General features: G+C 43.4%; 1 protein-coding gene across 2 annotated transcripts in view; it reads right to left on the reverse strand.

Moving 5' to 3' along the window:
- The window catches only part of LOC146863010 (ADP-ribosyl cyclase/cyclic ADP-ribose hydrolase 1-like), a 515,922-nt gene that overhangs the window by 201,314 nt on the left and 288,883 nt on the right, over window positions 1-25,725 (reverse strand). For both annotated transcript variants that reach the window (XM_085642394.1, XM_085642393.1), the window contains exon 4: window positions 13,243-13,325. In XM_085642394.1, coding sequence (XP_085498520.1) covers window positions 13,243-13,325 — 83 coding nt within the window. The remainder of the gene's footprint in view (window positions 1-13,242; window positions 13,326-25,725) is intronic.

The following is a 25,725-nucleotide window of genomic DNA, read 5'->3' on the forward strand; positions in this document are numbered from 1 at the left end:
AAAAGAGCAGTAAGTGTGCTTTAAAAATGGCAAAGAAATTTCGTTTTGGGACTAATGTGAAAACATGACTCTGTGTGCATAGAGGAATTATAGGCAGAGATTTATTGCGTCTTGCTCTGGTGATTTCACAGTTGCATTAGATGGAAAGGGGGGCGAATTTTGGGGGGAAGAAGCAGAGTCTTAGCACACACCCATGTGCTTGCCATGTATAGTCATGCACAGTATTTAGAAGCGAGTGGGGTTTTCAGGTTTAAGTCTGTAATGCAAATACATTCAGCATCACTAAGGCTGGTTGCCCTTGCTGGAGTGTAGGCAGTCACAGAGAATACACATGGTGGTGGTCTGAAAAAACAGCTTGGACATGTGCAATTAAATAAATTAAAAAAAAAGGTTTCATAATGTGTCAGTCTGTAAAAGTGATTTTCACTTGCCCCGAAAAAAAAAAGAGCAGTAAGTGTGCTTTAAAAATGGCAAAGAAATTTCGTTTTGGGACTAATGTGAAAACATGACTCTGTGTGCATAGAGGAATTATAGGCAGAGATTTATTGCGTCTTGCTCTGGTGATTTCACAGTTGCATTAGATGGAAAGGGGGAGCGAATTTTTGGGGGAAGAAGCAGAGTCTTAGCACACACCCATGTGCTTGCCATGTATAGTCATGCACAGTATTTAGAAGCGAGTGGGGTTTTCAGGTTTAAGTCTGTAATGCAAATACATTCAGCATCACTAAGGCTGGTTGCCCTTGCTGGAGTGTAGGCAGTCACAGAGAATACACATGGTGGTGGTCTGAAAAAACAGCTTGGACATGTGCATTTAAATAAATCAAAAAAAGTGGTTTCATAATGTGTCAGTCTGTAAAAGTGATTTCCAATTGTAAAAAGTGATTTTCACTTGGCCCGAAAAAAAAAGAGCAGTAAGTGTGCTTTAAAAATGGCAAAGAAATTTCGTTTTGGGACTAATGTGAAAACATGACTCTGTGTGCATAGAGGAATTATAGGCAGAGATTTATTGCGTCTTGCTCTGGTGATTTCACAGTTGCATTAGATGGAAAGGGGGAGCGAATTTTTGGGGGAAGAAGCAGAGTCTTAGCACACACCCATGTGCTTGCCATGTATAGTCATGCACAGTATTTAGAAGCGAGTGGGGTTTTCAGGTTTAAGTCTGTAATGCAAATACATTCAGCATCACTAAGGCTGGTTGCCCTTGCTGGAGTGTAGGCAGTCACAGAGAATACACATGGTGGTGGTCTGAAAAAACAGCTTGGACATGTGCATTTAAATAAATCAAAAAAAGTGGTTTTATAATGTGTCAGTCTGTAAAAGTGATTTCCAATTGTAAAAAGTGATTTTCACTTGGCCCGAAAAAAAAAGAGCAGTAAGTGTGCTTTCAAAATGGCAAAGAAATTTCGTTTTGGGACTAATGTGAAAAAATGACTCTGTGTGTATAGAGGAATTATAGGCAGAGATTTATTGCGTCTTGCTCTGGTGATTTCACAGTTGCATTAGATGGAAAGGGGGAGCGAATTTTTGGGGGAAGAAGCAGAGTCTTAGCACACACCCATGTGCTTGCCATGTATAGTCATGCACAGTATTTACAAGCGAGTGGGGTTTTCAGGTTTAAGTCTGTAATGCAAATACATTCAGCATCACTAAGGCTGGTTGCCCTTGCTGGAGTGTAGGCAGTCACCGCGAACACACATGGTGGTGGTCTGAAAAAAACAGCTTGGACAAGTGCAATTAAATAAATTAAAAAAAAAGGTTTCATGATGTGTCAGTCTGTAAAAGTGATTTTCACTTGCCCCGAAAAAAAAAAGAGCAGTAAGTGTGCTTTAAAAATGGCAAAGAAATTTCGTTTTGGGACTAATGTGAAAACATGACTCTATGTGCATAGAGGAATTATAGGCAGAGATTTATTGCGTCTTGCTCTGGTGATTTCACAGTTGCATTAGATGGAAAGGGGGAGTGAATTTTTGGGGGAAGAAGCAGAGTCTTAGCACACATCCATGTGCTTGCCGTGTATAGTCATGCACAGTATTTAGAAGCGAGTGGGGTTTTCAGGTTTCAGTCTGTAATGCAAATACATTGAGCTTCACTAAGGCTGGTTGCCCTTGCTGGAGTGTAGCACTCTGGACATGGGCTTTTTAAAAAATCTGAAAAGTGGTTTCATAATGTGACAGTTTGTAAAAGAGATTTTCACTTGCCCAAAAAAAAGAGCAGTTTGTGTGCATTCAAATTGGCAAAGAAATTTTGTTTTGTGACTATTGTGAAAAGAAATGTAGTAATATATTTAAATACAATAAAGGATTTTTTTTTAGTTTTTTTCAGGTATTGCTGAAGAACAGTGAACAAAATTTAAGATGCCTACAAAATCTCGAGTTCAAAAAACGCTAAAAAAAAAACTATATTTGAAGACAACTGGAGGACCAAAGTTAGTAGAAGATGCTCATGTTGGGAAAAAGAAAAAATCTTCTGGTAAGCAGAAAAAAGAATTTCTTAAAAAAATATTCAAAACAAAGAAAAATGTACAAAATGTCTGTCCTGGGAAGAATGTAACAAAACGAAGAGAACAGCAAAAAATTGAGAATTTAGTTAATGCAAATATACCTTCTGCAACTGAAAAGTTTTACATAAACAGAAAAACAGCGTTTAAAGAGATACGTAGAAAAATGTTTCAGAGAAGAGTTATGTCCAATTTGATAAAGGATGTGAAGAAATATAAGCAAAAGGCAAAATATTACAAGAGAAAAAAAGAAATTGAAGCCATTGCTGCAAAAGCATTAGAATTAAAAAGGAAACTATTCATATTAATTTTGAATAGGATGCGTACATTAGATAAAATGGTTAATGTACTGAAATCACAAAGCAAAAGCAAAAGAGTAGTGAACAGAACAAACTTTTGTAAAGTGTTTTTAGGAAAGTGGATGCATAGTTCAAGTAGTGAACCTTTTTTTAATGAAGAGAGCTATTTTCAAAGTAATAGTTTGCTGCATGCAGTTGACACCAGAGGTCGTTCATACGAAGTAAAAAATGGTTGCATAATGGAGAAGGAGATAATGGTTCCAAGAGATGAGGTACAAGTGATGGCAGATGAGGCAATGGGGAGACGTCCTAAAGCCCCAGTGTACACTTGGAATTGTAGTAGTATTTGCACTGTGCGTCAGGAATCTATTGACAGATTTCGAGAGTTTCTAAGAGAATATAGTAAAAAAAGTGTAAAACAGAAGATTAAGGTGCTTCAAAGTCTGGATCCATGCAGAGTGAGAGAGAATACTGGTTTGCAGGGTCATTCTCTGGCTTGTCTATCTAGAAAAGTGTGCAATAGTGTTTTCCATCATTTTAGGATGCTGGCTGTTCATCATACTGAAATGAGAAAGTTTGTGAGACGGTTGTATTTTGCCAAAAGTCCAGCAATAAAGTTAAATGAATTGAATAGGGCTCTGTTCCGAGGAACGGTATCAGATGTAGAGAAGGTTGTTGATGAAATTCAGTTTTGTTACTTTGGTCCTGAACAAAACAGTGCAGAGAAGGACACAGTAAATGAGGAAGAAGTGGAAGAGAATGTAGAACCTTCTGTAAGTAAGACATTTAATGATCACATAACAAAATTTGCAATAGTCTCTAATGAAAGACCAAATGTTACTTGTATTTGTTGCCGCAGAACTCATTATAGAAAACAAACTAGGAATGTTGATCTCTACAGAAAGAGTGAAAATGAAGATAATTATAAGTGGATGGATTTTGCCACATATATATTTCTTGAAAATTGTTTTGAATTGGGTGAAGATCAGCGTATTTGTAAATACTGTTACAACAAGTTAGAGGAAAATAGAATGCCGACCAGAGCTGTACATAATAATTTAGAATTGGATGCTATTCCTGCTGAACTTTCTGAATTAAATACATATGAGTCTATACTCATTCAATGTGTTCATCCGTTCCAGACCATAGTACGTATGGAGCCCAAAACTGGTAAATTACCTCCTTCAGATTTACTGAGAGGTTTAAAAGGTAGAGTGGTGTATTTGCCCTTGGATTTGAAAAAAAATATGGAAACTATTGATGCGGATACTTTGGAAACTGAACCATTAATTATTCTGGTTAATGGTGTACCTACAAAGAATAAGAAGATTTGGCAGGAGCTGGTAGATGTGCGGAAAGTACAAAGAGCAAATTTGTATTTGAAAAAAAATAACAAATGGTATGAATCAATTTATATAGAAGAAGAAGAAGAAGACGAAGATTTTCAAGAAGACACAGAAACACCAACTGGACAAATTGAAAAAGTGGACAAGACAAAGGAAGAAGAAATTTATGAACATTTTAGCATACATCCTCTTCATTCGAAAGAAGTTATGGGAGACAATATTGATCTCTTTCAGATGAAGAAAGCAAAAGGAACTCCTGTGAGTGTATGGGAGGAGAGCTTGGAAGCTCGATGTTTTCCCCAGCTGTTTCCTACGGGAAAAGGAGGACGATACGATGAACGTCCAGAACAGATTCCAGCTTCAGAGTATCGGACTACAAGACTATATGCTGAAGATCCCAGATTTCGACAAAGTATTCCTTATTTGTTTCATCTTTTATTTGAAAGCGACTTGTCTGCACTGTCTTATGCAGTAAATCACATTTTAAAAAGTGGAGTACATTTACAAAATGTGTCTGCTAAGGATTTTATGGAGAAAGTGCAGCACCGAGATGATCATTTGGAAACACAACTGATCAATCTGATGGCTTGTCAGCGTGGGACAAATGAATATTGGTACCGACGCCATGGTGAACTAAAATGCATGTTACGCAATTTAGGAACACCAACATGGTTCCTTACCCTAAGCTGTGCCGAGTACGCTTGGGATGATTTACTGGATTTTCTACGAGAGGCCAATTCAAACATTAAAAACATCGAATACAAGACAGCAGGAGAACTGTGCTCATTGGATCCGGTTAATGTTTGCAGATATTTCAATCATAGATTTGAGGCTATGATGTCCTTCATCTGCAATAAAAAAAATCCACCCCTTGGAGAAGTAGTGGATTTCTTTTGGAGAAAAGAGTACCAGGCAAGAGGTGCTCCTCATATTCATATGCTGTTGTGGATCAAGGATGCCCCAAAGTTTGGAACAGATACTAATGAAGCAGTGTTATCTTACATTGAAGAATATGCAACATGTGGTATACCAAAAAGCACAGAAGAGAACAAGTTAAAGGAGCAAGTTTTACGTTTCCAAAGTCATCGGTGTGGAAAATACTGTCGACGGAAATACAAGAGCAAAGAAAAATACTACACTAAATGTCGATTTGGATTTCCTAGACCTGTTCTTTCAAATGGAAGAGTAAACAGTTTTATGTCAGCTGTGAGACATACTATCACAAGAAAATCACCTAAGAATACCTACAACCTTAAAAGAAAAGAAGAATCAAAAAATATAAATGACTACAACCCAGTCATTTTATCCATGTGGAACGCTAACATGGATATACAGTATGTAGCTGACAATTCCATTGCTGTTGCACGATATGTAACGTCTTACATTACGAAATCAGAAAAAACAGAATTGAAGGAAATGTGGGAAGAGATTTCTCACGAGAAGACTGTCAGTAAGAAGCTGTACAGTTTCAGTTTGAAGATGTTATCGCATCGAGAAATTGGATCCTACGAATGTTCAGATAGGTTATCTTCTGCAAGTCTCTACTCGAAGTCAAGAAGAATAATTTGGGCAAGTTTAGGCCTTGCAGCAATGAGAAATCGGGTACTGAAATCTGTTGGAGAAATTGAATATTTGGCCGAGAATGACCCAGAAAGTACAGATATATTGAAAACAAACATGTTGGACACATATTATCCCAAGAGAAGTCATCATCTGGAGAACATGTGTCTCTATGAAGTGTTGCAGAACTACATTTATTCACGGAAAGCTGCAGAAGACATTAATAATGGAAAATATAAAGTTGTTGGTGAAGAAGGATGTTTGGTGAAGCAAACCAAAGGAAGTTTGATAAATCACCGGAAGCTGAGTTGCGACACTACCGACAAGAAAGAATTTTACTATTTGGCTCTTTTACAGTTGTTTAAACCATGGCGTACAGAGGATGAACTACTGGGAGAATTTCAAAGCTATGAGGATTCATTTAATGCTTGCAAAGACAGCATACAATGCAATACATTCACAACTTATCTGCAAATGTTAAATGAAGAAATTGAACAGGAAACTACAATTGCAGCAGAAATAGCTAGAGACAGTTCTCAGGACAGCCAAAGTTCAGGAACACACAGTCAAGATCCCCTAGGACAACCAATCGTTGAAAATGAAGCATCAATAGCCATGAATGAAGTGGAAACAGCTATGAATCAAGCTCAAGAAGAATTTATAGACTTAGAAAATTTGGAAAGACAACTGAATCAAGAGCAGCAACAAATTTATGAAGAGATCAAAAACAAAATTGATCACGGATTTCTACATGTAAAAAAAGAGTGCTCATGCACATCATTTCATCCAATCAGGATGTATGTAAGCGGACAAGCTGGCACTGGAAAAAGTTTCCTAATTAAAGTCATCAGAAGCTACCTAAAGCAAAAAACGGATTCTACTTTGTCTTGTGTGGTTACTGCTCCAACTGGGTTAGCAGCATATAACATAAAAGGAATCACCTTACATCGTTTGCTAATGTTACCAGTGGAGCATGAGAACAAAATACAATTCAACAAGCTAACTGGAGAAGCATCCTTGGAAGTTTCACGAGTATTGAAGAAGATGCAAGTTCTCATTATTGATGAGGTGAGCATGGTATCAAACTTAATGCTTGCCTTTGTGCATTTAAGAATGCAGCAAATTTTGAAGACAGACTATGACGTGTTATTTGGTGGAAAACACGTCATAGTTTTTGGGGATCTTTTGCAACTTACTCCAGTTAAAGGACAACCAGTGTTTAATACTGTGACACATGAAGACACGAAGAAGTCATTGGGAAGTATCGGTAATACAAATATTTGGTCCTTCTTTGAGTACAAGGAACTTACAACTAATATGAGGCAAGCAAACGATGAAGAATATGGAAGTATTCTGAAAGATATCAGGATTGGACTACTCACAGAAGCTGGCAAAAAAGCATTACAGACTCGGCTGCTACATAATTTATTTCCAAAGGAAGAAATAGTTGCAGAGAAGATATACAAGAACATTGCAGAAAACAAAAGTGTCATCTGCTTAATGCCTACTCTACGTGAATGCTCAATATTCAATGAGGAGCTTTTGAAATTGGAAAAGGAAGAGATCAGGAAATTGGAAGCAGTGGACAAAATTGAGGATGGAAGAATTACTGTCACAGTAACAGGCAAACTGAAAAATAAATTGGACTCACTAGAGAAGAACATCTCCAAAACAGCTGGATTAGAAAAAAATCTATATGTTTGCATGAACTGTAGAGTGTTTTTAAGGAGAAATTTGGATGTTGAGAAAGGTTTAGTTAATGGAGCGATGGGAAGAGTTGTGGGTTTTATTAATTATCAGAAAAAAGAAGGAATTGAATGTTTAAAAATAAAATTTGATCAGATAGATGAAGTTAAAGATATTTGTCGTTGTACAGTTCGTTTTATGCTTGTGAAAGACTTATATGTACGTAGGAAGCAGTTTCCGTTTTCTCTAGCATATGCTGTAACTATTAACAAGTCTCAAGGATTGACTGTAGATTGTGCATTTGTGAACATTGGTTCAACTGTGTTCAAAGAAGGTATGGCATATGTTGCTTTGTCACGAGTCAAAACATTATCAGGTTTATTCATGATAGACTTTGAAGAATCAAAAGTTAGTGCTGATACAAATTGTGTAAAGGAGTATAATAGATTAAGAAGAAGCTATGCTCCTCATTTAGGTCAGTATCCTGTGTTGGAGAAACGTGTAGTTTCTCGTAAAAGAAAAAATGAGAATATCTGTAGTGAAGATGTAGAGAAGAGGAAAAAAAAGAGGAGTGATGTAATTGCAAGCAAAAAGAAAAAGGAAAATGAAGAACAGGTTGTAGGATGTCATTTTGAAAATAGCTCTGGTGTCAACTGCTACGCAAATGTAGTGCTGAATGTTGCATTTTATCTGGAAAGTTTGCAAGAGCAGATAATAGTAAATCAGGGAAAAAGATTCTGTTCAGAGCTGAGTCTCCTTTTTCAAAAGTTGAGTAAAGATAAAACTCAAATAGAAAGTGCTACTGACATTAGAAAACTTTTAGATGTATGTTCAGGACGAACACAGTTTTCTCAAAATGAACAGCAAGATGCACATGAATTTTTGATGTATTTTCTTCAGGTAGTGGAAGAAGAAGGAGTTCCCATTGACATTTTTTTTGGTCTCTCTTATAAATGGGAACATAGTTGTGATAATTGTTATAATATATGTGGCTCTATTGTTGATAATGAAAGGTTTATTTATTTGACATTGCCAGAGAGTAAAACAGTCACTTTTGCAAAATTAGTTAAAGATGCTAATCATAGCATGAAATGTGGTGAGTGTAATTCTGACATGTTTTCAACATTAATTTTAAAGGAATACGGACAGTATGTAATTTTAATGATGCAACGATGTAGAGCTGATGGTTCAAAATTGGATACTTTAATAAAGAAGTTTACAGGACAGCAATTATCAATTTCAGGAAAAACTTTTGTAACTGTTGCAATAATTTTCCATGATGGACCTACTGTTACTTCTGGACATTACACAGTTTATCTAAAATGTGAAAAAGGCTGGACACTGTGTAATGATTCCCAATTGATTTTCAAACAACGTTTGCCTTTTGATTTAGCAAATTCCTATCTAATCTTCCTGAAACCTAAATTTTAGAGAGACTTGGCAAGATCTGGACAAAATAATTTTACCATTTTACTGGATTACCATTGCAATTTTGTAAAAAAAAAGATTTTTAAAATTATCATTTGGCCTAATGGAAAGATAACCAATTGTAATGTGGACTTTTTTAATTTTTAATGCAATTTTGAAAAACCAATAATTTAGAGATTATCGGTAACTTCTGCACATTTTAAATTTTGGAATGTTATTGGACTGCCATTGGAAATTTTTTCAAAAATGATTTAAAAAATTACTATTTGGCCATGTGGAAAAGTAACCAATTCTATTGTGGACTAAATAAATTATTCAAAAAATTTTCGTGAACCAAAATGTTACAGAGAATCGGTGAGATCTGGACAAATTAAACTTTAGAATTTTATTGGATTTCCGTTGGAAATTTATTCCAAAAAAAAAATTAAAATTACTATTTGGCCTAAAGGAAATGAAATCAGATGTATTTTGGAGTTATTTGAGATATAATATTGTGATTATAGTTCTGAAACAAACATATCAGACGGTATTTTAAAGAAATAAGTATTGGTATTAGATGATATTTTTTTACAATATTATGCATTTCTATAATGTTAAGTTTAATTAAAAAAAGAATCAGGGCTTTTTTAATACAATCTTTGTGATTGGTATTTTTTTTTGCCCGCTGTAAAATGATGAATGCAATTGCTTTCACAATTTATAGTGAAATGCAATATATTCTGAAAACAGCAAAAATAAGGCAAAAAGATTTTTTGGTAAAAAATGTAAATATGTGTACTGTATTATAAAATGTTTAAAAAATATTAATACTTTTTTCTTTTTTTCCAGATAGATATAGAAAATTTTCGAAAACTACAAACATTTTTAAAACTATTTTTAAAAAAAAGAAATGAATAAATATTTTTTCAGTGAGTATGGTAAGTCAATAATAATAATTGTAATCTCTCAAGGACAATGTAATGTGATAAATGATTTTTAGTGTTTTTTTTAAAAAATAAAAAAAAAGTACGCGCACCGTACGCGTACGGTAAAAAAAATAAAAAAAAGTTTTTAAAAACATATGTAAAAAAAAGATGAAAGATAAGGTTGGCTCTTAAAAGAACCGTTGTGTTCATGCAGGGACAGAGGAAAGGAAGCATGGGAAAATTATTCAAAGCGACAAATGTGCTGATCTATTTTGTTGTTCACTAGGGAAACACTGGTCTCCCTATGGCAAATTAGATCTTTACAAAATGTGCAATGAATATCAACCTTCCGAAATCGAGGGTTCATTTCCAGAGGGCCAGCAAAAGGAGATTCTCCCCCCACAGATGAAGGGCTCACCTGACCTGCAGAAGAAGGAGTAAGCCCTGCAGGTGATGGTCCAGGCTGAGCTGCTGTGGATGTACTGGCTCGTCTTTCTGAAGAGTTACCTCCAAAAAGATGACCATGTGTCCTTCTGTGTACATCCTGGAGGTGTCGCTTCATGGTGTGATTCCCAAAGGAATACTTCCTGTTAGGATTACCTCTAGAAAGTACACGCTGACACAGCTTGCAAGTAACTAAGGGTGCATTCACCTTTTGCTGGCCTTCTGGAAAAGTAAAATAATCCCAAACATAAGAAGGCTTTTGTTTCCTCGATCTCTGCCTCAAGACAGTGCTGCTAGTGCTAGCCTCACTCTCAGAAGAGCTCTGCTGTTCTGCCATCGTATCCCAAAGACAAACCAGCTCCTTCTCCCAAGGGATCACAAGCAGAAATGAGGGGAATGGGTGTGGTGTAGGAGAGTTCTAGAACTGAAAGTAGTTTCAACCAATCAAAAGTTGTGTTTCAAGATCACATGACCTACCGTACGCTTACGGTACGCTTACGGTACGCTTACGGCAAAAAGTACGCGTGCGCGTAAAAAAGACACGCGCTTGCGCGCATGCGCATAGCAGTCACTCCCCGGCACTTCCGCGTAACGTGCGCGTGTGGCGTAAGCGCGCACGCGTCCCACGCGCAGTACGCGCGGCTACGCAAAGTGCGTAACTATACGCAAGCAGCGTAGATAGATTACGGACGTTGCGTAAACCGTACGCTTACCGTGAGCTTACGGTACGCGTACCAAAAAAAAAAAAAAAAAAAAAAAAAAGAACTGGAAATAAATTTTACATGTTTATTTTAAAAAATATATTAAAAAAAAATATTTAAGGATTTTAAAAATTAAAGCATAGTCTTTATAAAAGGTAAGTAAATTAAATTAAAAATATGTTTGAAAAAATTGAAGAATAAAAAAAAAATTAGCATTTAAAAAACCTTGCAAATTCACTGAAAAAACCATGGGTTTCACACACGTTATAGTTAGGAATTAGCATTTAAAAAACCTTTGAAATTCAGTGAAAAAACCATAGGTTTCACACACGTTATAGTTAGGAATTAGCATTTAAAAAACCTTAGAAATTCAGTGAAAAAACCATAGGTTTCACACATGTTATAGTTAGCTGGACATTTTACTCGTAAAAAACCAATGAAATTGCCCCGTTATAGTTAGTTCAGCTAACTATAACTCGCGCGCCCGCAATGCACTGCTGATGACGTCACATATTACATCACTCATGACATGGTCAGTGACATCACTCATGACATCACTGATGACATCTCAAATGACATCACTGATGACATCATCCTTGTGATAGAGTGGCAGACCTCCTCTTCCCCTAATATAACCTTTGACACACACATTCAAAAATAGAAACTACAATGTTCAAAACAATGGACATACCAATACCAGTTAAAACAACCTTTTCAGTAATTCTAAGATCCACATACACATCCACTCATTCACCAACAGTCCAATTCAGTCACTCATACATGTACTCACTCATCATATGTACTCATACACCTATACATCCTGTTACACAATGCCACTCATCCATAGAGTTACTCACACACATAGTCACTCATGCTAACAAAGAATCAAACATACATTTACTTGCATATACAGTTATACACACACCACCACACTTACTTCTACGGAAACTTACACATACTTAGTCTTTTAAACAATCACTTATAGAAACACATACTTATTCATACAAGAACTCTTTCAATCTCTCACTCTCACATATACTCACATATATACACCAATAGTCACATATACTAGTTTAAAACATATGTAGTTACTCATAAAGACACTATTGAGACAGTCATTCACTCAATAACACATCCATGCACACACTCATCCACCCATACAGTCCTGCACACATGCTGTGTTCAACACATACAAACAGTGAGTCACTCATTCATACACCTATGCACTACGTAATACCCCCCACCGAACCATGCAGACACTCAGACTGATACTCAAAAAACCAACTAATAACCTATATAGACACCCATGTATCTACTCACCAACCCATGCAGCCACTTATACACAAAGTGAGAGACTGATACAGATATATACATATTTAAACATTGCTCACTAAAACATGTATTCACTATGATACACTTAATCAGTCAGTTAAACAATCAATTTTTCAAAAACAAATCATCCATTTAGACACTTATATACCCATTTATTCTTCCATTGACCTTGAGATATACATATATAAAACATATTTAATTTTCAGAAAAACCCACATTCACTGGATGATGTCATCAGTGATGTCATCAGTGATGTCATTTGAGATGTCATCAGTGATGTCATGAGTGATGTCACTGACCATGTCATGAGTGATGTAATATGTGACGTCATCAGCAGTGCATTGCGGGCGCGCGAGTTATAGTTAGCTGAACTAACTATAACGGGGCAATTTCATTGGTTTTTTACGAGTAAAATGTCCAGCTAACTATAACATGTGTGAAACCTATGGTTTTTTCACTGAATTTCTAAGGTTTTTTAAATGCTAATTCCTAACTATAACGTGTGTGAAACCTATGGTTTTTTCACTGAATATATATATAGATACATATAGAGATATACATATATATATTTATATATGGAGTAATGTAATGTTTTGTTTGATGTATTTGTTTAATTTGTGTTTTCATTTAAAATTTACAGCTGAATGTGTTATGCAGACAAAACTAAATGTCCCTGTCCAGTCATGATTACTTTTACGATTGACAAGGTAGAGTCACTGAACCTATAAATTACTATTCAGTACTGCTTACGGAAAAAGTCTCACACCCGATATCCCACAAACCTAGGGCCTATATTTCTTTACGCAAACTGTAAACTCAATCTTAAACAAGTAACCACCACAGAACAAGGGTACTCAAAACCAGTTTCATATGTTTTTGGCTACTATCAATAACATATTTTTAAGATAAATTGAGTTACCAAAATCTGCAAATAAATCAAAGAAAAGGAAAATGGGAGAAAGATCATTTGTGATCACTTCATTTTATTCAATATTGTTTGGGCAGCTCTACAAAATCACCAGCCCCACTTAGCGTCCCACTTACATGCTCAGATGCTGTTTTCCAGAAAACAGAAAGAGGATTGCTTTCACATTCATTTTTTGATGGGCACGATTGATAATTCAATTCTGTAACAAAATATTACATGTCTGTGAATTAGTTTTGATACTGAAGATGCAAACGTTTCTAGAAATTCATTTGGCAGCACACACATTCACATTTTAGCCAGTAAACACAGAAACACATGTATAATGAAAAAACAACATTTATGCACTGTATGTGCCATCAAAGTAGAACTACATTACTGTGCAAATGTTAATGTATTATAATTTAACAAGATATGCTGTCACTGTAAATACAAATTGCTCTAGATCAAGAATTTTATATTTGGAAGATAAACTCACAGTGGCGCACTAGTGGCGGTCCACTGTTTGCCAATTACGATTTTGTAGGTCGTAGCGGCGGTGGACCGCGCAGGAGCACCACAACACATTATGCTGAGCAGGGACTGACACAGTCTTGCTCAGCATATTTTGAGTTCCTGGACCGCCAGCCTTTTTAAAGCGGAGCTGCGCCATGAAAAAGCTGGTAGTGCAGGAACAAAGGGGCCCTACAGGGCCCCCATGTCCCCCCTGCCATGGGGATACATTCAGGGGGACACAACATATGCCCCCCTATCTGTATTCTCCCCGGTTCCAGCACAGCATGGACGTCATCGTCCATGCCGCGTTAGAACTTGTTGGTCGTTCCCATTGCGGTGCCTGTTTTCAAGGCACCACCATGGGACAGGCTAAAGGACCGTCGACCTTATTACGAGTTGTACTTTTACAACTTGTAATACGGCCAGCGGTCCTTGCGCAGATTTGGCGCAGCGCCAAACTTGTAATGGGGCCCTCAGTTTGAAGATGAAGGGAAATTTTCTGTAAATAAGTTTCAGAAAAATCAATACTGGGAATGATCACAGTATTTTGTTGTGTATTCCAGGAATTCTTTGATTTGTTTGAATCAAAAATATACTAGCCTTACACATTTTTTAGTGCTTCTTGTGATGGCGTAATTGTTGCAAGGGGGGGGATTTGACCATGTAGTGGTATGATTAGTGATGGGGTATTAGGTCCAGGAATGTGACTTCAATAGGACTAATTGCTTTGAAACTAGCTCAGCATTCTTGTGATGTTGTGGCTGTGCATGTTTTCCATAACTCCTCCTGATCAGATTCCTTAGTGCATTTTTCTAACAGTAGGGTTCTTAAATCACTGTGTAATCTGTTTCTTTTCTGCAGTCATACACTAAGGTACCGATTCCGATCCGTTAAAAAAAATTACCGTCCGACTGGTATCCGTATTTTTTTACGTACGAATCGTACAAGTCCCGTACAAACGGCGAAGTACCGTTCGTACGTGAAAAGTACATACGAATAGCGTCAGGAAAAGTGTACGAGAGGGAGCCGGACATTTTTACATGCAAATCGAAAAACACAAGTCCGAGCACGCAAGTACGATCCGTACCGCCCGTCCAAAAACACAACTGCATGTAAAAGGCCCCGTACGGAGCGAACGCTGTAGCACACATGTACACGGGTAAACTTGTGCCCGGATACGAGTCATACAGCCCCCCTCCCCTGACATATGTCAGCACCGTACCCCCGTATGTCAGCACCGTACCCCCCCTCTGCACCGTACCCCAGGACCGTACCCCAGCCCTGCACCTGTACGCACCGCACCCCAGGCCCGTCTCCCAGCCCCGCACCTGTATGCACCGTACCCCAGCCCCCCACCTGTACGCGTGGCACCCCAGCCACGTACCTGTACGCACGGTACCCCAGGACCGCACCCCAGCCCCGCACCTGTACGCGCCACACCCCAGGCCCGTCTCTCAGCCCTGTACCTGTACGCACCGTACCCCAGGCCCGTACCCCAGCCCCCCACCTGTACGCGCCGCATCCCAGGCCCGTATCCCAGCCCCGAATCTGTACGCACCGTGCCCCAGGACCGTAGTGCCTGTACACGCCACACCCCAGGCCCTTACCCCAGCCCCGTACCTGTACACACCATACCCCAACACCGTACCCCAGCCCCCCACCTGTACGTGCCGTACCCCAACACCGTACCCCAGCCCTGTACCTGTATGCACCATACCACAACACCGGACCCCAGCCCCCCACATGTAGGCGCCGCACCCCAGGCCCGTACCCCAGCCCCGTACCTGTACACACCGTACACCAACACCATACCCCGCACTTGTACGCACCGTACCCCAGGACTGTAGTGCCTGTACGCGCCGCACCCCAGGCCCGTACCTGTACGCGCCACACCCCAGGCCCCTATCCCAGCCCCGTACCTGTACGCACCATACCCCAACACCGTACCCCAGCCCCGCACCTGTACGCACCGTACCCCAACACCGTACCCCAGCACCCCACCTGTACGCGCCGCACCCCAGGCCTGTACTCCAGCCCCGTACCTGTAAGCACCGTACCCCAACACCGTACCCCAGCACCCTCACCCAGCATCGCGTATGTACGGACCTTACCTACACGAAAAAGACTCGTACAGGACCAGGGCACTGTAAAACAGCACAAGAGGGTCAATTCGACTCGCACAACACCACAAAACACGTCTACATGACAAAATACATCTCAATGACTGACCTGGCACATCCAAACAGGCAAACAGAGGCCCTAAATCACAACCACCTCTTATAACACACCCACCACAAATTCAAACCCAGCCACACCCGCAAATGGACCAATGAAAAGGGCCCACACACACAACCCATGAGCCTTTGCAACAGACCCACTGCTGCCAGACCCCAAAGACAAACAACTGCACCTTACTTACACCTTAACTACACCTTAACTTACACACCTTCACACAACCTCCTTCACAAACACCCCCTCTTCACATTTACACACACACCGTCACATTCACACCCACACACCCACAACCATCCACACCCACACCCCACACCATGCCCACAGACAAGAATCCAAAGTTCACAAGGGTGGAACTAGACCTCCTTGTCAACGAAGTCATCAGAGTCGAGCTGTTTGGAACATTGGTCAGACAGACCAGCATAGCCCAAAAAACTAGCCTGTGGCAGAGGATCGTCGATAAGGTGAATACTGTTGTGCCCATCCGAAGGACCAGGCATGAATGCCAAGACAGGTTGTACGATCTGCGCAGGGCAGTCAAGCGGAAAATGAACGAGGAATACGCCCAGAGCAACATCACTGCAGGTGGGCTGCCCCGCAGACCCGTACATTACCATCCCTGGGAGGAGAAGGTGATGGCCCTGCTTCCGCCGGTGGGAGTACACGGAGTCGAAGGAGTTCGAGAGCCTGGTGAGTACACAAACTACTTACGTAACATGGGGGCAATGGCATCCACACTCCAAATACACCAAATGCACGCAACTAGCCCCAAGCCCTCACCGGACACAACCACACTCAAAAACCACGCTCATGCCACTAACATGTCATGCCCCATTCACTAAGCAAGGCCATGCCTTATCCCAGGCTACACGAACCACAAACCCAAGACTGGATGTCCGGGATGCTGGGAGGGTGGGCCTCACAAAACACATTGTGACACTCAGAAGCAGACACCAATGCCCTCAGCCCATATGGCCTAGGTACATACCCATGCACCATGCCCAAGGCTCAGGGAAAGGCAAAGTACTGACAAGGTAGCTGACACTTGGCCCCGCTGTGTGCAGCACAAGGCCCTCCTATGACCACTGTACACTCAAACACTAACTCCACTAGCTCAGATATCTAGCACAGGAACTTACACTCACTGTCATGCCAGCATGCACCATGAGGGGACAGACACATCACCTGGGAGACCCAATGACAAATCACACTACACACAACAGCAGGCCCGGTCACAACCCCCCTACCTTACACAAGCACACACCCCTGGGGCAGGCAACGGATTCATCCACTCTCACAATGGACATGTGACACAACAAGATCAATCCATAGCCAAATAAGCATTCTAGCCACAATTCTACAGGTCAACCACTCAGGAGAACATATCAATGCGTCCCCCGCAACATACCCATACACAAGTGGACATTGAGAGGAATGCTAGGCACATCCAACTACCTGGAGGAACTGTGCCAACTTGAATATGTATGAAACATGGATGTCGCATGAAACAGCATTTATTTATTTATTTATTTTTCACATTTATAGAGCGCACTGTTACCCGGAGGTGTCCTGGCGCTGATTGCCAAAGTGTGAAGGCCGAGAGATTACTGTGTGAAGAGCCACGTCTTAAGCGGTCTCCTGAAAGACAGGAGGTCGGGGAGTTGTCTGAGGTTCAGTGGCAGTGCATTCCATGCCTTTGCTGCACCCAGGGAGAAGCTCCTACCTCCCCACCGAGCCTTCCTAACTCTGGGGACAACTGCCAGGCTCTGTTCAGCTGACCTCAACAATCTAGTCGGTCTGTGCCATTGGAAAAGTTGGGTCATGCAATGGGGCCCTAAGCCATGCAGAGCTTTAAATGTTACGCATAGAGATTTGAAAATAATTCTTTTGCGTACAGGTAGCCAATGTAGCTTCGCCAAATCCCGCGATACCGAGGCAGATTTGGGTGTGCCTGTAATCAGACGAGCTGCTGCATTTTGCAGAGTTTGGAGCCTATTGAGGAGCCCCTTTTGGGCATTCAGCAGTAGGCTGTTGCAATAGTCCAGACGGGACATCACCAATCCTGTCACCACTGTCTTCTTGTGCTCGTTGGCAAGAAACGGCAGCACTTTCCGGATGGTTTTTAGGACGAAATGGGTAGCCGAGGTGAGTGCATTGATATGAGGCCTAAAAAACAGTGAATCGTCCATTAGTACGCCCAGGTTTCTAACCTTCGAGACCGGAGCTGGGGGGGGGGGGGGGGCATTTCCTCCGGCCACCAACGTGGAGACCAGAAGTTGTCTCTGGATCCAAAGAGTAGCACCTCAGTTTTAGCTGTATTTAATTTAAGACAGTTTTCCGCCATCCAGTTACTGACTTCCCGCATACAGCCTCTGAACCTTTCTGCCGTACTGTCTGTTTCCCCCGGTAGCAGTGATACCACTATCTGAGTGTCATCTGCGTACCATGTTAAGTTGAAACCAAAGGATCTAATAATTGGTGCCAGGGTAGAGACACATACGTTGAAAAGAGTAGGGCTCAAGGAGGACCCCTGAGGGACTCCACAGGGGAGCACGAATGAGTCTGATTCAAAATCACCTAGTGCCACCTTCTGCGTCCTGCCGGAAAGGAAGGCGTGAAGGATTTTAAGCGCCTTTCCTTGAATCCCGCAAGCCCTTAGCCGGTCCACAAGTATCTTATGGTGGACCGTATCAAAGGCCGCTGACAGATCCAGCAGGATCAAGGCGGCTCTGCCCCCTGTATCCATCACAGTTCTTACATCTTCTGCTGATCTAATCAAAGCCGATTCAGTGCTGTGCCCTGCCCTGAATCCATGTTGAGATGTATCCAGGTTATGGCCTGTCCCCAAGAAGGCACTCAACTGAGTGTTCAGGATGCCTTCGAAGACTTTTGCCGGCAGGGGCAGCCTGGCGATAGGCTGAAAGTTGCACAGGTCCGTTACATCTAGTTATGGTTTCTTCAATAGTGGTAGAATGGAGGTTTGTTTCCAGCGCAGAGGAAACTCCCCGCAGGCCAGCATCATGTTGAACAGCGGGGTGAGTCCTGCGGCCATGGCCGCCGCGGCTAGTTTGGCTACGCTAGCCGGACAGGGGTCATTAGGGTAGCCAGATTTTATCCGTTGTAATCTGTTCTCGACCTCCTCCTCTCTAATGGGAAGGAAATTGAGTAACCTCGCAAGGTTCCTATCTGCCTCCAGGTTAGTTTCAGGAGCGGCAAACTTGACTTGGGAGTCAAGTGCCCGAAAGATGTTTTCTACCTTTTCCTGGAAGAATTTCGCCAGATCTTCGCATAATTTGCGACTGGGTGGTATCTCTGCTGGTTTAGGGGCAGCCAGGGATGATACTGTGCGAAATAATTCCTTGGAGGAATTACTGGCATCCTTGATGCGTTTCGTATAATGCTCCTGTTTGGCCTCTTGAATTACGAGTTTATACCTTTTCAACTCTGCATTGAGACGCTTTCTGTCCTCCTCTTTGTAGTTTTTTCGCCAGAGTCTTTCCAGCTTTTTGCAGAGCATTTTATGGTCCCTGATTTGTTCTGAGAACCAGGGAGCGGAGGGACTAGCGCATGTGGAATGATATGTTTTGGGGGGGGCTAGTTTGAAGCAAGCAGCCTCTAGCCAGTTCGTATATAAGGTGGCTGCATCTTCCACATTAACTGGGCAAGGCCCCATGGAGGATCTAAGCAGGTTCTCTAGAGCCTCTCCTTCTATATTTTCCCACTTCCTGATCGTTCTGGGAGGATTCGTGACCTTATTTAGTCTAGGAGGCGGATCCAGCCTAATATCAAATAGAATTGCCGAGTGGTCGGACCAGGAAACCGGCCGAACTACGGTAACTTCTAAATTAGGGAGGCTGGAGAAAATCCCATCAAGCGTGTGTCCTGCTCTGTGGGTCGGGCCGTTGACCCTTTGGTTTAGCTCGACCCCGTGCATCAGATCTATGAGATTCCGGGTGTCTGGGTCAGAGTCATTCTCTAGATGAAAGTTAAAATCTCCCAGCAATGTAAACGTCTTAGCGCAAAGTGCTTCCTCTAGTAGGCAGCAGAGTTCTGGGAGAAAGGGTGCTTTGGGCCCAGGGGGCCTATAGATAAGGGCGCCCTTAAGGGTTTGATGATCAGATAGGGTGAAGTTGTAAATGAGCGCTTCGAAAAGATCGGTGGTCCCCGACTGAAAGGAGCCTCTGATCGAGTTGTGATAGATAATGGCCAGACCTCCTCCCCTTTTATTTACTCTGTTCTGGACCGAACACTCGTACTCCGGAGGGATGGCTTTGACAATGTCAGGACCTGAGGCAGCATCTGTCCAGGATTCCGTTACGAATGTTATCAAAGCTTTGGTTTCCAAAATGAGGTCCGCTAACTCTATACTATGTCTTACCAGAGATCTGCCATTGTCTCTCTCTCACACACAGGGCAACGTCATGGATCTCCCCCAACAATGGGGGGGAACAATCACAGTCCCAGGCTCGGCGTGAAGATGATCCCACCGGCAGCGACGACTCTCACCACTCCGTGGATGACCCCGACCAACCTGGACCCTCTGGTGCCCAAGCCCCTGCAGCACCTGCTTCAGGTACATCTGTGCCAACCACCACCCCCATTCCTGCCACATCCCAGGAGACACCCAGGAGCCCTGCTCAAACTGAACAACACAGCCAGTCTGACCAGGAGGGACAAGGTTCTCCGGGCACCCAGGAGGAGGCAGGCAACCCCGCAAATGCCATCCCTCAGGGGTCCCGTAGACCCGATGTGCCCACAACGGCAGGCCAGGCTCGTGTGGGCAGGGGTGGTGGGAGTGGAGGCAGGCGGAGGCGCGAACCTGACCAGCCAGCTGAGGGAACCGGTATGTCACACATACGCCACATCCTGGATACATACCGGCATGACACCAGGGGCATCAGCCAGGTAGTGGGTAGCCTCACAGAGATGAAGGGGACCCTCGACGAGATGAAGAACCTGCAGGCCGAGCAACACGCCAGTCAACAACAACACCAAGTACGGATGGAGGCAAGACTGGGTGACCTCCTGGCGGTGCAAAGGGGCATAAGCCATTCACTCCGTCGGATCGCCGACAACATGGGCAACCCTCCCTGTGACACCAGGTGCAGACCAGCACCAGCCACAGGGAGGGAGGAGGAGGAGGAGGAGGAGGAGGATTCATCCAACGGAGTGTCCCAAACATCGTCAAGGCCTGCATCTGAGGGTCCCCGGAGGAAGGTGGGTCGTCCACGGAAAAGACCGTGAGAGGCAGCGGACAATCCACATCTCCCAGGTCACCTGGCCTGGCACATGGCCCTCTGGCGCAACAGCAGCACCACATCCAATGACATTCTCTGCCACATGGACTTGCTGGTCACAGTCTGACCAATGATGACCAACACTGTGGTCTGGACTCTGATGACTTCTAATGCCAAGGATACCATCTCCCCCTGTGAACTTTGGATTCCATGCACCCGGTAGAGCACCTCATTTTATCTACCAAAACACGTAGCCCACCGCAAATAATTTTTTTAAATTTGTATCATGAGATGTTGCAGTCATTTTGCATTAGTCCACAACATATGTGTATGCCTCAGTGTTGAACTAACTCCACCCATCCATACCCTTTGATCTGAGTCTGGTACAGGACACACATGGGTCACAATGTATCATTCAATGCAGACATGGAGCACAATACTCACCTGTGATGGCCTCAAGCTGCTGAGGGGGGGCTTGCAATACTGTGCGGACAAACCTATTTGGAAGAGTATCATTAAGGCGTAGAGGTCATGCCTCATTTGGAGGTTCCCGGGGAGAGAGTCTCAGGTATGTTTTCCCAGGTGGGAAAACTATGTCCTGCATGCTGGAGTACGGTGGATGTGAAGAATGGTGGCCAGGGCAAGGTTGGATGCACGGAGATGGCACAACGGGGTCTCGGATGACAGTGGTACGAGGTTGGTTTTGGGTCGGGCTTGTGGCCTGCCTCCTGAGTGTGGGTGGGGAGTCTGAAAGTCATCCTGCAGCACACAGTGATCCATTGAAGCTATCTCTGGTGGACGGTGATGTGGCTGGGGCACCGGATGTTGAAGCAGAGGTGTGCAGATGCACCCTGGATGTGTACTAGTTTCCAGGGAGTGTGGATGTACTTGCTCCGTAGAGGGCGGGGCAGTAGTTGACACGGCTGGTGTCGTGGGCCTGGGGGATGGTCTGTCTTTCCTTGGAGTGGATCTATCTGTGGATCATGTGCATAATGCAGAGGGTGTTGCAGCCTGAGGTACAGATGCTGGTGATTACCATGGCAAATGTGAGCGAGCAATACATGATGCACACCATCTTGTGTGCGTGCCCACTCGGTGCCTGTGCAGGGCTCTTGCGGGTGGGACACAAGCAGTTGTCCCAGCTGTAAGGGGACAATCCGCAGATGATTACCTCAGTCCTGTACAAGTCTAGCCTCGGGTGGCTGATATTCAGCCATCCATCAATGGATCTCATGCATTCTTGATTATTTGAACTGGCAATGTCGGCATCTTTGGTGAGGGTGAGGAGCACCTGGCTGTCAATGGCATACGAGATGATGATGAGGTGCTGTGCGCATGTGATGGTGGTGAGGGGGGTCCTGGACACATTGTAGATTGACACGCTGAGAGATGATACCTGTGCCATGTGCCAGATGACGACACCATACTACATGCCGAAGCCTTGAGTCCCACGCACATGGCCTTGCTGGGGTACAGAGCCGGTGGGGAGTAGGAGGGACACGACCTGGTTAGTGTAACAGGGCCTGGAAGGCGTGGCAGCGCTGTGTAGGCAGTCGGAGTTGCACACTGATCATGCAAAGGTGTTGTGTGTGCGCTTAGTGTATTCCTGAGAACAGCCGGTAGATATGCGGATGGACATTGCATGGAGGGTGGCTGCAACATCAGACTGTAGTGTGATGTGGGTCATGCAAGGACATGATGGTCATGCAATGTGCACGTTGCATGTGCAGACGGTCCAGCCTTTGGCACCGCGTGGCCGCAACAGTGGCACAGACAAGCTGATGCCAGCCAAATGAATGGGTGGAGGGAGGAAGGGAGGAGCATCTTTGAGGCGTGTGTGTTGCCACATCCGGAAACTCTGTGTGCCCTTGCTGCAGGGGCTGCAGCAGCAGGCGGCATGTCCTGGAAAATATGCCACAAGTTGCACACAAAGACAAGGATGTCAGAAAGTCCAACTGCAACAGGTGTATGTAAAGGAAGGAGTGTCCGGTTTTCAATGGCACACCCAGAGACAAAGGATGCACAATCACCAAAGATGACTGACACCGGATCATGAAACTGAAGGCCGAGCTGTGCACAGGAAACACACCCTCAGCAGGTGTTGAGGGCCCGTTGTGGGGACCAACATTGCCAAATACATATACAACCATGAACTTCATGCACAATAGAGATTCAAATCCATGAAGAACACCATGCATGTTGCTCATCTACACATAGACTCATATGCACAATCTTTGACAACTATGCCAGAGAGGCCGCATGCACAGTGGCAAGACTGCATTGACAGAGATGAGGCACCTTGGAGGGTGAGGAACACCTTTATTACTCAGGCCAGCAGTAAGGGAAATGCATCAATATGAACAGACTCACAGGTCATTTGGCTGAACATGTGGGACCTACACTGGATACCCCCTTCACACCACAGATGCTGTAAATCCATTGAACTGGCACACAAGTGAAGGGGGTGAGCCAAACAACCCCTGCTGCACACGGAGAGGCTGCAATTCCCCATTGAGCCTCTTATGTGGATGTCCCACAGTATGTCCACCCGTAGCCTCCCGTATGTTTCAGAGGGAAGTTTCACACACATTGATGCCTTCCTCACAATCCACAATTCCATTACAGATGACTGCCACGTTGGGTGACTATCAAGTCATGGGAGTCATGCTACATGTCAGGTGCCCCATGGTGAGTCGACATGTATGCATAGTAACAAAACATGCACAGGAGCAGTGCCCACACATTCCAAACAACTACCACACCCAAAATGCCTTGTTGCAATCCTACCCAAAGGAGAATTTTCACCATGTCCGTGCATGTAACGCTGATTCAGCACACGTTGCAATACTCATGAGGAATAGCAGGAGCCCAACGATGCCACGAGCAGACAGCATGCGCAAATACCTGGGGATGACAGACACACAAGAAGTCACTGAAAAGATACTCAACCGCATGCATGGTCATTGACTCTACAGAAATAAGGTTGTCACCATGCTAGTTTTAAATTTACTGTCTCATCCACAATGTGTGGAATGACATCATCACTCGAGTGACACATCAGAACACACCTCTAAGTAACTCAGCATACAGTCAGCTGGACACACACATCGCAACACATGTCACACAAGGCTAAAAGCGTGCACACTCAGACCCAGGGACTCACCATTATGAGAAGAAGTTGCGTATGAGCTGACTCCGGATGTCCTCCTCCTCCTCCTCTTCCTCCTCACTTGCCTCGTGACCAAGCCCTTCATCCTCCACGGGTGGATGTTCCTGCTCATCCAGATCAAGGATGAGTGGCACAGCTTTCTCCACTGCCATGTTGTGCAGCATGCAGCACACGATGAAGATTTTGCAGACCTTGACCGGTGCATATGGGAGGGATCCGCCTGTCTTATGAAGGCACCGGAAACGGCTCTTCGGGAGGCCAAAAGTACTCTCAATCACTTGCCTGGTCTGCCCATGGGTGTTGTTGTAACGGTGATCTGCAGCTGTTCTGGGGTTGCGGAGAGGCGTCATCAGCCATGGCATGTTGGGATAGCCAGAGTCCCCTACATGGAAACATCATGTACAGAAGTGGGTCAGGAGATGCTGTAAGATACAAAGATACAGCTAAATACAGGAAAAAAGTAAGTATACCCACCAACAAGACATGCTCGTTCGTTGTGCAGCCGCAGCATCATTTCTGGCACCCTGCTACGCCTCATGATGTAGGCATCGTGTGCTGACCCTGGAAAACGTGCACAGACATGGAAAATCAGCATGTTAGCAAGACACACCACAAGGGCATTAATGGAGTGATAATGTTTTCGGTTTCGATAGGCTACCTCCTGTGCCTGTGGTGGCACCAAAGCCACATGTGTCCCATCAATGGACCCAATTACATGGGGCATCCCTCCCAGGGCATAGAACTCACCCTTGACACCCGTCAACTGCTCACAAGTCGGAAAATGGATGAATTCATCCAGGTGCTCCAACATGGCTTCTAAAACATCATGCAGGACACAGCTGAACATGGTCTGGGACATGCCACCCACATCAGCTATGGTGAATTGAAAAGTACCGGTGGCAAAAAAATGTAGGGCTGCCATCACCTTCATCTTGGGGGTCAGCGCAGTAGGATAACTGTGTCGCGGTTGGAGGTGTGGTGCCAGCCTGTTTATCAGGTCCTCAATTAACTGTTGGGTGAATCTGTAATGGCGTATGCAGTCAAGTTCCCCCATGGCACCCAAGTCTGGCATTGGTCGGGGGAGAGGCGGTGCCCTGCAGAAATTTGGAAGGAATAACGAAGAGTGAGTACATCACAACACCAATGTCAATAAACTGAGCACATGTTCAACTGCTAATACACATCTGCGAAATACAGAGTCTGGTCTGTGCAATACATCCAGGACACGTGTGCCAGCCAGATGAGACTCCTACGAAGAGCCAGTTACAACCGTTGATTGTCAAGTTCAACATTACATGCCCTGAAACAAGCTGTGGACCAGTGTAAGTGAACAGCCAGAGACATCACAGGAGTGACATACATCCACATATCTGCATTTGAAGGATATCATCTCATACAGACAGCTGGCGGCAAGCTAGACGCACAGGGCACATGTCATTAAAAATTAGCAGCTCACACACATTGCAATG

This window comes from Triturus cristatus, chromosome 2_2, assembly GCF_964204655.1.
Source record: "Triturus cristatus chromosome 2_2, aTriCri1.1, whole genome shotgun sequence".
NCBI classification, from domain to species: domain Eukaryota; kingdom Metazoa; phylum Chordata; class Amphibia; order Caudata; family Salamandridae; genus Triturus; species Triturus cristatus.